At 37.9% G+C, this 16,130-nt stretch overlaps 1 protein-coding gene across 3 annotated transcripts in view; it reads right to left on the reverse strand.

Moving 5' to 3' along the window:
- Positions 1 to 3,386: 3,386 nt before the first annotated feature.
- LRGUK (leucine rich repeats and guanylate kinase domain containing) overlaps positions 3,387 to 16,130 on the reverse strand; it is a 133,579-nt gene continuing 120,835 nt past the window's right edge. For 2 of the 3 annotated variants that reach the window (XM_074367033.1, XM_010947517.3), the window contains exons 19-20: positions 14,386 to 14,534; positions 3,387 to 9,712 (exon numbers count right to left, since the gene is read on the reverse strand). In XM_074367033.1, coding sequence (XP_074223134.1) covers positions 9,582 to 9,712; positions 14,386 to 14,534 — 280 coding nt within the window. In that variant the 3' untranslated portion in view covers positions 3,387 to 9,581. Of the gene's footprint in view, positions 9,713 to 14,385; positions 14,535 to 16,130 lie in introns of those variants that run through there. The other variant, XM_074367034.1, reaches the window with a different exon arrangement.

Raw genomic sequence — 16,130 nt, forward strand, 5'->3', positions numbered from 1 at the left:
CAGAGTTACGTAAAAAAGAGAGCTGACGTACCTGGAATGCTCAAAATAATGGGGACGTGGCAGCAGCTACAGGCATGGTCCCTGGAGAGGAGGCAAATCCCAAGACTTTCTTGTTAATGCAGGAACCAGATGCCTCCCCCAGATGCCTTAAAACTCCATCATAACACCCTGGAAGTTGGATGAAATTCCAGGTTAAAAGCAAGACAGAGGCAACAGAATTGACTGAGACTGGCCTGAGTTGACAGAGAATGAGATTGTTTCTTTCACTTTCGATTTGAGCTTACAATTAAAGAGTTTGTGGCCTAAGGTATTCATGCTCACTACATACACATCATCTAGCTTAATTATCGAAAGAATCCTAGCAGGCAATCCTGTTATAATCCTAATTTTATAGATCAGAGCACTGTGATCCAGATAGGAAGCAATTTACACCTCCAACAATTTTTGCCTTATATATGTGGATGTTATATGACTCACTTCATAGACCTCATAGGGTTCATGATCATTATATCTTAGTAATGGGATGTACCTATTTTTATGTAAAAGGGTATTTTATGTATCATTTAATGATTTTTGTCTTGACCTCTTATTTCATCTGATTACAATATTGCTACCCCTGCTTTTTTTTTAATTTGTGTGATGCTTACTTTTGATGCTTCTGTAAGCATTCCTTTACATACCATTAACTTCTCTACAAGTCAGCAGGTAATCCAGGAAGGGAGGAAGTGAGGAAAGGAGGAAGAGGAAAGAAGGAAGGAGGAAGGGGAAGGGAAACCCAATCCTAGTGAGAGGGCTTTTTTTTAAACATTTCAATATAAGTAAGTAGGAAAAAAACAAAGAAAATAAATGTTTTGAATAATACAATTATGACTGAATTAATACACTCCTCAAATTTTTTGTATGCTACAAACACCTTCTTTTCAGTACTCATTCATTGTAAAACGCATAGTAAACCAGAAATTAAATGAAAATTCTTTTTCCAGAGAAGATGATCTGCCAAAAATCTACAGCATTTTTCACACTTAATAGAGACACATTAGAAAGATTTTTAAAATTGTGAGACAAGGATGCCCACTATTGTGGGAGTGCGAACTTGGGTTAACAAACTTTGATACTGTAATAATTGCTTTACCAAGTCATATTCTCACCTTTATGTAAACACATAAGAAATGTAAAATCAAAACCAATGCTTTCTATTAGTCATTATACTGCTACTTCAAAGCAAAATGTCCAAAAGCACAAAAGACTGAACTCGCAGTACCAGTCACCACCTTACCGACAGAACTTAGCTTAGTTGCCTTGAAGCTGCTTTGCCAGCGCGAATCTGCTACAACCCGTCTCCTGGCTGTAAAAAGCAGAGACACGCTTTGCTTGCTTTGCTTAGTTCGAGGTCATAGATTCAGGGCTGCTTGTGCTTATGGAAAACCGTAACTTGTCCCCTGCCCTGACCGGCAGGACACGCGTCGCTCTCAGGCGCAGGCGGACAGATAGGGTGGGCCGCTCCTGCTCACGGAATACCGCGACTCAGCCCTCAGCTGGGGACAGCGGCGCTGCCTCGCGTGCTGAGCTGACTCCTGATCGCTGTATGGAGGCTCTGTCGTGGTCTGGGTTTTCATTATCAGTTATTCAGAACACTGTAACCTTGCTCATGATTGTTTGGGGCTTGAACTGTTTGTACTATCAATATTGTAACCTTCTCTCTCAGTATAAATTAAGATTATAATGTTTCTGTTTTTCACGAACTAAAACTACTGACCTGCATCCCTGCACATACACCGTGCTCCTTGCTCATTCCTATGACGTATTTCACTTTGATTCTTTGTTTGTCTCTTCTCAGTGAATACAAGAGATTTGGAGGGCTCGGGGAGTCGGTCTCCGGCTCCCTCTCACTCTCTTGACCTGACAAAGTCTTGAGTAATTTTGTTCTTCCGCGGTGGAACTTCTGCTGGACAAAACCCACGACAAACAAAACCCACACACTATCGTTGCTTCTACTCAACATTATATTAGAGGTTCTCTCCAGGGAAGTTTTTAAAAGAAAAAATAATGAAATAAACAAATTTTAAAAATAGAGAAGAATAATAGACATGGAAAGAAAGGGGGAAATTACCATTTTTGATGATGATATGTGGAAGGAAATCCTGAAATAAACTACAAACATATTGTTAGACTTAATAATACACATGACATCTGTGGAAATGAAATGCATTCCATACACCAGTCACAGAAAATATAATCTTAAAAAATATTCCACTTACAATAACCAAAATAAAAGGTACCCAGGAATAAATCTCTCTAAAGATATATAGGTCCTTCATAGAGAAAATTTTATAACTTTATTAAAGGAATTAAAGAAAACCTACACAAAGGGAGCAAGTTATAGACAGAGAGATACAACATAAAGAAAACAAGCTTCCTCAAGTTCATGAACTAAATGTAATTCTAACTTCAAACAGGGCATTGGGTAGAGTTTGATACATATTCTAAAATCACTTGGAAAGGCAAGATGTGAAGAACAGTCAAGATAATTTTGAAGAAAATCGAAGTGTACAACTTATCCTACCATACTGTAAGACTTATTATAAATATATAGTAAATGAAGCAGTAACAAAGAGCAGAGATCCCGGAAACAGATCCAAGCACTTGTGGAAACAATATGAAAGACATGGTCTTACAGATAAGAGAGAAACAGAGGTGGAACAACTGGAAAAAATTTAAGACTTACCTCACACCATACACAAAAATCCACTGCAGGTAGAATATAGACCTAAACTGGAAAGGCAAACTTAAAAAAAAAAAAAAGCATTTAGAATAGTATGTAGGGAACTATAGTTATGACTATGGCATAGGGAAGGAATTCATAAGCCATAAAAACGCATGAACTATCAAGAAAAGTTTGAAAAATTTGGCTATATTGAAAACTTTTATTCATTAAAATATAACATTTTAAAAAGTGAAAAGACAAGACACAGCCTTTAAAAAGATGTGCAATACATACACTAAAGAATTAACAATCAGAATATATAAATAAATCCTGCAAATTGATAAGAAAAAGATAATAATCCAATTGAAAACTAGACAAAGCATATAAATAGGCAATTTACAGAAGATGAGCCATAAATGGCTAATAAACATAAAAAATGATCAACTTTGGAGAAATTCAAAGCACCACAATGAGTTTACATTAACACCTATTGAATTAGCAATAAAAACACTGCTAATTCCACTTGCTGGTGAAGATGTGTAAAAATAAACTCTTACGTATTTGTGAAGGCATACTAGAGTAACTGATGTAGTATTATCTTGTAAAGTTAAAATTTGTATACTATAACACAGCCATTCCATTCCTAAATAAAAATGTTTTTTAGCTGCCCCTTTTGAAGTAGTAAAAAAAAAAAAAAAAAAAGTAAAAACATTTAGCATTCATCAACAGGAAAGTGGATAAATTATGGATAAACTCTTGCAATGGACAATTATATAGCAGTGAAAAAAATCTTTAAAACAATACAATGTTCATGGCTTAAACCCACAAACATGATATTGAGAAAAAACTGACGGATATATACAGTATAAAATAAAGTTTAGAGTCATGGTGAACAAAAGCATATATTGTTTAGGGATAGAGACATACATACTAAAGTCTTTATCAAATTTAAGACAGTCTCCTTAATTCCTAGATTTATTATCGTGAATGGGTGTATTTGACTTTGTTAAATGCTTTTTCTGAGTTAATTGATCTGATCATGTAATTTTTCTGGTTTACCCTGTTATTATGGTAGATTACATTGGTTGATTTTAACTAGTGAACAGCCCTGCATCCCTGGATTAAATCTCAGTTGGTCATGGTGTGTAATCTTTTTCATGTATTGCTGAATTTTATTTGCTGATATTTTGGTAAGGATTTTTACACTACAGTCATGAGTGATATTGATTTGTAGCTTTCTTTTTTGTACCATCTGTCTGATTTTGGTATCCAGGTAATATTGGCCTCATAAAGTAAGTTGGGAATTGTTCTTTCCTTTTTCATTTCCTGAAAGATTATGTAGAATTGGTGTGAATTCTTCTGTAAGTATTTGGTAAAATTCTCCAGTGAAAGCATCTGGACCTGGAGATTTCTTTTTCATAATTCAATTATAAATTCTTTAATTCAATTTAATTATTCAATTCCTGTAATATACATATTGGGTTATTCAAACGATCTATTCCATATTGTGTGAGTTGTGGTAGTTTGTTTTTGAGGAATTGGTCCATTTCATCTAAGTTGTCAAATTACGTGTGTTGAGTTGTTGACAGTATTTCCTCATCCTTTTGATGGCTGCAGAATCTGTAGTTTCATCCTATTTCTTTCTAATATCGGTAATTTGTGTCTTCTGACTTTTTTCCTTTGTCAGTTTTATCAGAGAGAAGTTGTCAATTTTACTTTTCAAAGACCTAGCTTTTTGTTTTATTGCTTTTTCTCTGCTGTTTTTCTGTTTTCATTTTCACTGATTTTTGCTCTTTATCATTTTTTTCTGCTTACTTTGGGTTTGTTTTTATTTCCCAGGTTCTTAAGGTAGGAGATTCTTATGTAAGAATCCTTCTCTTTTCTAATGCAGGCATTCAGTGCTATAACTTTCCCTTTCAGCGCTGTTTTAGCTCATCCCATAGATTTTGATATGGTGTCTTTTCACTTCCATCAAGTTCCATGTATTTCTCAGTTCCCTTGAAACCTTCTCCTAGGCCCACAGGTTATGTAAGGCTGTTGTTTTGCTTCTAGATGCTTGGAGATTTTCCTATCATCTGTTACTAATTTCTAGTTTGATTCCATTGTGGTCAGAGAATACACTCTGTACGGTTTCAATTCTTTTAAATTTGTTAGGTCTTTTCATGGTCCAGGATATAGTCTACCTCGGTAAATATTCCACGAGCACTTGAAAAGAAGGTTTATTGGGCTGTCATTAGATGGAATGTTCTACACATGTCAATTAAATCCTATTGGTGGATGATGTTGTTGAATTTGTATATATACTTGCTAATTTTGTCTAATTGTTCCATATGGCAGTTGTTGAGAAAGAAGTATTGAAATCTACAACTGTAATTGTAAAGCCGTTTTTCCTTTCAGTTCTATCAGTTTTGCTTCATATAGTTTGCAGCTCTGTTGTTTACTGCATACATAATCTTAGTATGTCTTCTTAGTGGATTGACACTTTTATCCTTATGCAATATATCTCGGTCTCTGGGAAATTTTTTTTCTCTGAAGCCTACATTATCTGATACTAATATTACCAGTTTTACTTTCTTTTGATGAATGGTTACATGATATATGCAAATAGTTTTCCATTCTTTTATTTTCAACCTATGTTGTTAAATTTCAAGTGGGACACTTTATAATTGGGTCGTTTTTTTAATCCACTTGGCCAGACTCTGCCTTTTAATTGGTGTATTTAGATCATTTACTCTAATGTTATTATTGGTATATTAGGGCTTAAGGCTGCTTTTCACTTTTTGTTTTTCGGTCCTCTGTTTTCTATTTCCTGACTTCTTATGTGTCACTTGAACATTTTTAAAATTCTGTTTTTATTTATACATAATGCTCAACTATATCTCACAAAGTAGCTTTTTTGGTGATGTTCTAGGTATTACATTATTCATATATGGCTTTTCACACTCCACTGGTGTTGACATTTTAACAGTTTGAGAGAAATGTAGAATGCTTACCTCCTTTTAAGTCCCTTTACTTCTGTTTACAATATAATTGCCTTAAATTATACATGCCTTCTACATATATTGAGAACCACATCAGACAATGTTATAATTTTTGCTCAACCAGCTAACATAATTTAGAAAACTCAAGATGAGAAAGAATTTCTATTACATTTACCCATATTTTTACTTTCCGTTGTTCTTTTTTCCTTTCTGGTATTTTTAGATTTCCTTCTTTTATCATTTTCATTCTGTTTCAAAAAATTTTTTTTAGCCATTCTTTTAGGATAGATCTACTGGCAACATTTCCCTTAGTTTTCTTTCATCTGAAAAATGTCTTGATTTCCTCCTTCATTCCCAAAGGACTTTTTACTGAATAGAGAATTCTAGATTGATGGGTTTTTTTTTTTTCTTTTAGCACTAGAAAATGTTGTTCAATTCCTGTGGTTTCTGGTGGTAGCATGATTTCTAAAGAGACATTTGCTATCATTTGACTTGTTTTTTCTTGATAATTAAGATATCATTTCTCTATTGCTGAAGGTATTTTTGTCTTTAGTTTTCAGAAGTTTGATTATGATGTGTCTTATTGCAAATTTACTGGGGTTTATTCCATCTGGGATTCATCATCATCTTGAATTTGTGGAGTTTTGGCTTTTGCTAAATTGGGACAATTTTCAGTCATTATTTGTTTTAATACTTTTTCAGTCCCACACTCTTTTTGGTTCTCCTTCTGGATCTCTAATGACATAAGCATTGGACATTTTCACATAGTCCTACATGTCCCTGGAGCTCATTTTGTTTCAGTTTGATTTTCTCTCTGTTGTTCAGATTGGGTAATTTCAATTGCTCTGTCTTCAAGTTCATTGATTGTTCTCTCTGTCCTCTCCATTTTACTTTTGAGTCAATCTAGTAAATTTTAAAAGTTTAGTTATTCCATTTTTAGTTCTAAAACTTCCATTTGATTCTTCTCATATTTTCTATTTCTCTGCTGAGACTTTCTATTTCTTTTCTAAGACTGTCTATGTTTTTCATTTGCTTCAAACATGTGCATAATTGCTTGTTGAAGCATTTTTATGGTAGCTGCTTTAAAATCCTTTTCAGCTAATTCCAAGATCCGTTTCATCTTGGTGTTGGCATGTTGATTGACTGTTCTCATTTAAGTTAAGGTTTTCCTGATTCCTGAGGAGTATTTTTATATTATATCTTCAATATTTTAGATAGTATGTTATGAGACTCTGGATCTTATTTAACTCTTCTGTTTTAGCTGACCTTCTCTGACACCATGCCAGTCAGGGAGAGAGCACTGATTCATTACTACCAGGTGGAGGTGGAAGTCTAAGTTTTCCTTTTCCACTTGGCCTCTCTTGACACTTAGGGTGGGAAAGGTGGGAATGATGCTTTACTAATGCTGGACTGGGGTGGAAGTTTAGGGTCTCCACATGGCCTCCCCTGACACTGCAAGGAGATGGGTCAGTGGTGGAAGTGCTGGATCTCCACAAGACCTTCTCTGACACCACTCTGAAGGGAAAGGGAAGAGGTACCTCATTACTACCAGATGGGAATGGAAGTCGAGGTTCCTAGGTGGCCTTCGATGTTACTCTGGGAAGCCATAAAAAATAATAAAATAATGCCGTTTGCAGCAACATGGATGGAACTGAAGATTGCCATTCTAAGTGAAATAAGCCAGAAACAGAAAGAAAAATACCATGTGATATCACTCATATGTGGAATCTAAAAAAAAAAAAAGACAATAAACTTATTTACAAAATAGAAACAGACTCACAGACATAGAAAACAAACTCATGGTTATCAGGATGGGAAGGGGGTAGGAAGGGATACGTTCGGAGTTCGAGATCTGCAGATACTTATAAAATTGATAAACAACAAGTTCATACTGTATGGCACAGGGAACTATATTCAATATCTTATAGTAACTTATGGTGAAAAAGAATCTGAAAACTAATATATGCATGTTCACATATGACTGAAGCATTACGCTGTACAGCAGAAACTGGCACAACATTGTAAAATGACTATACTTCAATAAAAAAAAATTCGTATACAAAAAAAAAAAAAAAAAAAAAAAGACTGGGTGGTAGTGAACATCCCTGTTCTCCATGAGAGCTTCTCTGATACTATCACAGCAGGGAAGAGGAGGGGAACATTGTTACAACCAGAAAAGGGCAGAAGCCTTTGCTCACAAGGGTGAGGATAAGGGGTGGGGCACAGTTTTATTCACAGTATTTGGCTGCAGGAAGGCAGTTATTGTCTAAAAGTTTTCTGTCTTGCTAATTTGCTCCTTTCCTAGTCCTTTAGCTAGAGAGAGCAGGCATTTTGTTGGAACTTTGGTTGTCTGTATCATTACTGTTTTGGCGGTGGTAGCTTCTCCAGCACCCAGTTCAGGATATCTGAGGCCAAAGGAAAACCCAGGGAAATTACCACTATGTCATTACCCAGGTCCAAAGGTCCCCAGGTGGTTTGCCTTCTTTTTACCTCTCAATCTTCTTATGTTTGTTTTAGATATAATTTCTAGGATTTTAGCTGTACTTAGTGGGAGAAATTTTTAAAAAATGCATCTCTTCCATACCATCTGAAATTGTATCTTCCTGGCTATCTAAAACATTTCATAATAACTTTTTAAAAGATTAGATGATGGTGGTGAGTTAAACTGTTTTTTAAGATTCTTGGGACACAGCAACCCACTCTCTGTGTCCCCACTCCTCCAGAGAGGATTGCCTCCCTTCTCTGGCTCAGCCTTATTCTATTCCACATTCTACTCTCTTATCCTTTCCCACCAACCCCAAGAAAAGAACTTTAACTAGTTCCCAGTAAGAATAGGGCTAGGTGGAAAATAGGAGCCATTAACAAATCATATTACACCCAAATTTGAGTTATTGGGGTGGTGGGTAGTGGTAAAGTGCATGCCTAGCATGCACGAGGTCCTGGGTTCAATTCCCAGTATCTCTATTAAAAATAAATAAATAAACCTAACCACCTCCCCTCCAAAGACAAAACAAAACAAATTTGAGTTATGGGGAAGGGGGTTGATATTTTTCAAATGGAAAATAGGGGGTTGATATTTTTCAAATGGAAAGCATTAGAGGATTTTGATATTTAAAATATTTAGCAATGAATACAGCACTTTGTGAAGGTTCTTGTTCCCACCAGTCATCATGTACAGAGGATTTAGAGAACAGGACCATTTATCAATCCAAAGGGATGTGTTTCAATGCTTTAAGCACCAGGATAGTCTTACCTGTACATATCAGCTGAATACCAGCCTCATCTATAACTGCAAACAGCAGGTGATGAAACCACAAAGATGATCAGTTTATAAACTTTCCATAATCAGAGTTAGGAATGGGTGAAATAAAGGAAATACCGCATGCTCTTTATTCCTTCATATTGCTAAAGCAGGTTGAGACATCATGTTGGTTACAAGTTAAATGGAACTCTACATTCCTTTCATAATCAGAAGAATAAAACATTTCAATCCCCTAAAGGATACACTGATGTTATAAACGGACACATTGAAATTTCAAAATCACAACTCCCATTGGCTATATCAAAAATCACTACGCACGTAGCAATGGAGAGATCTTGAGAGATTTTGCCATCTGATATTTCAGAGAAGGAAGCAGCTGGAAGAGTCATTAATAGCTGTGGGAAAAACTGAAATCACATTTATAAAAGCTAAGAATAACTTACATTTTAAAAAGATAGGCACTATTCAGAGAATCACAAAAGAAATTGATTGAGGGGTTTAAGGCATTTAGAACATTCTTTCATAGGTAGTTGGTTGAGTGAAGAACAGCCAGGATCCACGGTCAGGTAAGACAAAGGCACTGGACATGATCAGAGCAAGTTTTCCATGTTAAGATCAAATGTCAAGCACGGGTCTACTTGCGGCCCTGAGGGATTGGAGGGAGGGTGGGTTTCGTATTGGAACCTGGGCGACTGATGAGTGTGATTGTGTGTCTTCTGTGTTGGAAAGATCCTTTGTCACATGGAAATGACTGTTTATCTAGTGCTGTAAAACATTAAGAAAAAGAAAGATACAGTACATATAGTTAATCCCTTGGTACAGTAAACAAAGAAAATAAGCATAAATAAGAATAATCCTTAGAATTCATTCATAACAAACTATAAGGAATAAATGACATCCAAACAAGAAAAACAGGGGATGAGGTTCAGACTGTATCATGTGCGTAGTTGGACAAACCTCAGGTTGTGTAGACTTGCCCAGTGACTGGAAGGCTGCTACAGCCAGGAATTCCTATGCTACCCTGCTACGCTGCTTGTACCATCTGTAACGATGCCCTGCACCATGCTCCTTTTCAGTTGTACATAAGCACACTTAGCCCAGACGCATACACACATCCTGAAGTCCTTCCTAGAGAAACCTTATCTAGTGCCCTTTAAAGTTGGTGGTTCACCAAGGATGAAGATACCAAAGATGAACCATGGAGTTAGGTTCCTTCAGGGACTGTGCGAAGCAGGAAGAGTTTGAAAGACAGCGACTGAAGGTAGAAGCATGTGGCCACAGAGGAAGCTGAATTCTCAGTGGGGAGAAAGTAGTGTAGGAGGGATTGAGAGAGGGAGACAGAGGATTCTACAGGGAGTGAGAAGAATGGAGCGACCTGTAACACAAGATCAGGAAGACTCAACTCACTGGGCAAACCAAAGCAATCCAAAATGTTGAAGGCAAAATGGATCTTTTAAGGGTACGTTTAGAGCAAGAATGGCGCACTCCTTAAGAAGATGATGTTGTGTTACAGAGGACAGAAAAAGAAAAAAAAAATTCCTCTTTGTTTTCTTCTTCTTCTTTGTTTTTTTCCGCTATGGAAATATTTTAAAGCTGGAAAAGGTAACAAAAACATCTTAAGAGAATAAGGGCCCTGAAGAGGAAAGAAGACAGTAGAAGAGAGGGCCTCATACCCAGGTAAGTTACCTCCCAGGGCGCTGAAGTAACTTACAGAGGTGGCGTTAAGAGTTTCTGGTCTTTGGGAATTCATCACAATGAGGAAAGTACTAGAAGCAAATACTCTTGCCATTTAAAAAACGGAAATAAAGATCTATAAACCAATACAACTGATTTTACACCTTAGCAAATTTGAGCTTATTAAAGAAATGGTTTGTGCATTTAGAAAATAACGTAGTGTGTGATAAGCGTTGGGTGGGATTTGCAAAGAGAAATCATTTTGAATTAATCGAATTTCCCTTTTAGTAAGGCAGGGGTCAACAAACTATGGCCCACAGGCCAAATCTGCTCTGCTGCTTGTTTTAGTAAATAAAGTTTAATGGAACCCAATCCATGCCCCTTTCTTTACGTCTTGTCTGTGGTTGCACTTGCACTGTAGTAGTTGAGCAAAAAAAGTCTATGTAGACCACAAAGCCAAAAGCATTTATTGTCTGGCCCTTTACAAAAAGCTTGTTGAGCTCTGAGTTAGAAATGCCACTGATACAATGCAAGGCACATATCACAGTTTCCTGGGAGAAGACACTAGAGACGGGAGTAGGGCTCACAAAGCAGGGAGACTGGCCCTAGAAGTCAGTCTCCACAGAGCTTCCACAGGATGCTGCTCTTGGCCAAGTACTGGGTCCCAACGTTGACAGCAACTATGACAAGGGCATGGGTGGCATGCTTGCTGGCTTTACAGAAATCTCTAAGTAGTAAATATGGAAGAGGAATCAAGACCCAAAATGACCTAATCAACTTGGAAAACAAAATGATAAAAAGCTGAAAATAAAAGTTGCATTTATGTGGGAAAAAAATCAACTGCACGCATATTACATGATTAAAACTTGGTTTGGCAGTTCATGTGAAAAAAGACATGAGGGTTTAACTGACCCAGAGCCAGTAGTGGGACGTGATTTCTAAGAAAATCACCACAGGAAGATGTTGGCAAGATGGCTGACCCGGAAGCTCCAGGCCCTTGTTCCCCCAGGGACACATTCAATCAACAACTAGAAACTAGCGAAAATGACGTTATAGGAGCCCCCAAAATCAGTCAATGATCTACAGCAACCAAGTGAGCGCCCCAGTCAGGAAAAAGCCACACTGAAGAGGGTAGGAGAGCTCATGACTGACCTCTGCCCCACCCTCTCCCCAGTGGGTTGGGGCACAGCTTGGGGGAAGAGAGGGCTGGGTCCCAGGGTCCTCCTGTGAACCAGAGAGAGTAAGGTTCTAACCTGAGTAGGGGCAGTCTCTTTGGTCTCTGTGTCACCTAACTCAGAGCCCAGCGGGCTAAAAGTGCCACTGCTGGGGTCTCTGGCTAGAGGAAGCCACAGGAAGCTGGGGGCAGGGTTCCTGAAAACCACAAGGGGGCACAGACCCAAAAGAGCCTGGAACAAGAGAGTCCTAACTGAGGAATACAGTAGGGGCCCCAAGAAGAAGCAGGAGTAAGTCACTTAAGGAAATTAATACATTCATTTAAAAGCATTTGTGTACACTGGGGAATTGGAAAACAGCACGCTCACAGGCCCAGGGAAAGGCCATGCCCAGAAAAGGACTGAAAAGCCCTTGAGCCCTCCTACTGGGCCGACCCTGGGCTCAGAGCACGTCCTGCTAATTAGGGAAGGTCTGCCCCTAAACAGAACCAGTCTAGACTTGGAGAGGCAGCTGCTTTTTCAAATGCCCAATTTTCAACAAAAGCTCACAAGGCACATAAAGAAACAGGAAAAAATGGCCCATTCAAATAAAATAAACCTCCAAAAACCTGCAGAAAACAACCACAGTCTTCTAAGGGTATAAAAATATGCAATCATAATACCTAGCAGGCATCTAGCACTTTACTTCTTACTTACACCACACCCCAGCGTGCTGGTCCTATAGTATTATATTATGTATAACATTATAATACATACATATTACAGTAATGTACAGTAATACAGGATATTGCTGTATTATTGTGGAGCAGATATTATTATCCCCAAGGCTCAGACATTAACTGATTTTCGCAACACTGTGCAGCTAGGCAACAGCAGAAATGGAACCAGAAGCCAGGTCTTCTGATTCCTAAGACAATGTTTTTTCCACATACCCTCCCCACAGGTAACAGCCCAGCTTTGGTCTGGCCAGACTATGTTGGAATGTAGCTTTCAACCCTATGCATCCCATTTAAGGAAGGATACAGGCAGAGGAGAGAAAATGAGACGGGAAAGGTCTGGGAACACTGTCCTAAGGGAAGCCAGAACCAGACATGTTTGGTCCAGAGCGCTTGTGTTCCCTCAGGCTCTGAAGTGGCAGGTCACAGCCTTTAAAGGGGTCCTAGAACACTTGCCACACCTGTGAGATGACATAATATATCCACTTTTGAGTACTTGGGATTATTTCCTGAAAATCTGGTCTTGGGACTAGTAAAAAATTAATCAACAGAAACCGCAATTAAATGGAATTGGGAGACCAGAAGGGGGCGCTCTCACACCCTGCGACCATAGCAGAGCCCAACAGGAGGAATTAAGACTCCTCTTCTTTCCTGGCAAGGACTCAGCCAATGAAGAGCCATGGCCTCTTTGTTTACTAAAGCTTTCCCAACCCCTTTCCCTTGTATAAAAAGCTTTCTCCTCTTGCCCTGTGGAGACTTGCACGTGGCTCGCCATGGTTGCAGACCCCAAATTGCAATTCTCTGCTGATCCTGAATAAACCCATCTTTGCTGGAGAAATGTCTGACAGTCTATTTGTTTCAGGTCAACAGATTCTAATTCTTATTGTTTGTGTCCTCCCTTATGAGTAAAATCCTTGAAAAGACCCTGTCTCAGTCAGCTGTCCTGAATACAACTACCCCTGAGGAGGGAGTCCACCTTTGAAATGGTTACAAGATGCCTGTTTTAGGAACAACCTTCTGGAGGTGCATCTGCTATGTTCTCTTGTCCCTGGCAACCTAACAAGCCCATATTCTCTTTCTGGGTCCCCTGGTCACCTGAGCAAGCAGGGAATCCTCACGTCATCTTCTGGGTCAGGCAGACTCCCTGCTCCCCTCAATCTCAGGCTACAAATGGTGGCTCCTCCTAGCCTCCAGGTCCTAGCAAATCCCCCCTAATTTATTCAGTCTTCTCTCAGTTGCTAGCAGAACCGCTTGCTGGGTTACTGTTTCCCTGTCTCATTTTCACCTCTAACACTTCAGTCTCCCCACCCTGTTACATACTCAATGTCATTTATGAACATTGCCAGAGACAAAAATGCAATAGCCACTCTGTCTGTGCCTAGAGATGCGCATTCATAAGTGTGCTGGGGAGCAAAGTGCAAAAAGGAGGTGAAGCAGAGAAGCTGGGCCGGATCCTTCAAACCTAAAATGATCAGGATTCTGTGAGACCCCCAGAGCAGGAGATCAGCCAGCAATATGAAACCTTCCCTGCTTTTCTTCACCTTCCCTGAATGGAGCCCAAGTTGCTAAAATCCCCTACAGGGAGCATGTGCCCCTCGCTCCAGAAGACCCCTGCAGGGAGTGTGGTCAGGTGGGTGGAGCAGCTGCATCCACTCTTTGTAGCTAAGTAACTTTGGGCACATTCCAGACCTTTTTGAACTTTGTTTCTTATCTATTACACTAGGGGGTAAATAATCCACCCTGCCTCAAAGGAGAGATTCTGACTTAAAACACTCACTTAATTAAAAAAAAACTCAGAAAGTCAGAAAGACAGTGGGAAATATATATAATTACAATATTAATATTTATATAAAAACCATATATAAGCGACTCCTACCTTTTAGGGCCTGATCCTGAGTATCACTTGTTACTGATCTTGAGTGTGAATAAATACTGTCCTCTGGAGGCCAGAAAGGCAGATCTTTGGACCATGAACAAGGCTGAAATAGTACAGAATGTTTCATGGTACCACTGGAGTCCTTGTCACTGAAAAATGAGCAAAGAATGATATCTTTGAGATGTAAAGCCACCACTGGCCGTATGATCATAGGGTTACCTTTGTCAAGTCATCTCATTAGTTTGCAAACACATCTCCATTGAGCTAAAGTTTTCAATGATACATAGGCAACCAGACCTAGCAGTTAGCATATTAAGTACTGTACATATTAGCATAAACTTCTCGTCCACTGTGTGAAGCATCACTGAATACTCACTGAGAGCAAAGCATCGTGGTAAGTGCTGGAGTATAAAACAAGATGAGTCAGGCACAGATCCCAATTCCTAGGACTTTAGAATCAAGCACAATTTATATATGGTGGTTCCTGCTATTTCAAGGATACAGAAAATGAAAGCGTGTTAGGGGGCTTGATCTGGACCACACGCTGGGCATACCGAATGCTAGTTCTTTGTTCCCCGTCTTAGGACAAGGTTGGGATGTGACCTGGGTGTCTGAAGTCTCTGTGTCTGGGCCAGTAAGCCTCCTACCAGCAGGCTGCTCTCCTTTGGGACCAGCCTGTTTCCTGGTTTCCTCTGGGGGAGGCAGCGTCACCGTGGGGGAGCTCATTCTGCAGAGCACTGTGAATAGGTGAGCTTTGTTCATGGCAAAAACATTATTTCTTGTATTTATTCAATAGCTTTTCTCCTGTCTTTTGTGAGCTACTTATGTCTTTTCTTCATTTATCTTCTGAGAATTTTAGTGGCTTTCATATCAATTTGTGTGAATATATATGTTTTATATATTACATATTGAATTGAATATATATTATATTGAATTATATATTACAAATTGAATATATAGTATTGAATGTTATAATATATGAATGTTATAGCATGTTCATAATACATATTATATATTCATAATTAGAAATATTTCATGTTATGAATATATAAATTATATTTATATTTAATTCATTATAGAATATATTAATGATATAGTCATAATGTATATCATATAAATGAATATAATATATATTACAAATATATATTATGAATATTATATTCAATATATTCTATATGTTGTTACACATACTGTATATCACATATATTATATATTATTAATATGTATTTTATATAGATTGCTATTTTCCTTTTTAATTTGTTTTGAACCTAGAGAAATTTAAAATGTTTATATAATTGAAATATATTCATCTTTTCTTCTGTAATTTTTCTCATCTCTTCAAAAACATTTCATTAGCACTTTAATCAGCCTACTAAACATATATAGTTAAAACTGAGTCATATTATATAGAAGGGCTGATAATAGAAAGTAACAGTCACCCCAGTTGCATTCACCCCAAAGCCAACCATTCTTAACTTTGTTTTCAGATACTCTGCCAATAATCTTTTTACTTCTAAATAATGTCACTGACTTTTATTGACTTATCAGTTCTAAACATATCTTTGATAGATAGAGATTTCTGCTATGATCAGAAAGGATTTAGCTCACTTAATAACACTCCTCCCATTTTTTCTCCCCACAAACAGTTCTATCACTATTCTCACTTCCTCCATCAGTCAGATCTACGTCATCATGTACCGTATTTTAAATCCTCATTTCTTGTTCCATCAACCACAAATGATATA

Source organism: Camelus bactrianus, chromosome 7 (assembly GCF_048773025.1).
Source record: "Camelus bactrianus isolate YW-2024 breed Bactrian camel chromosome 7, ASM4877302v1, whole genome shotgun sequence".
Taxonomy (NCBI): Eukaryota; Metazoa; Chordata; class Mammalia; order Artiodactyla; family Camelidae; genus Camelus; species Camelus bactrianus.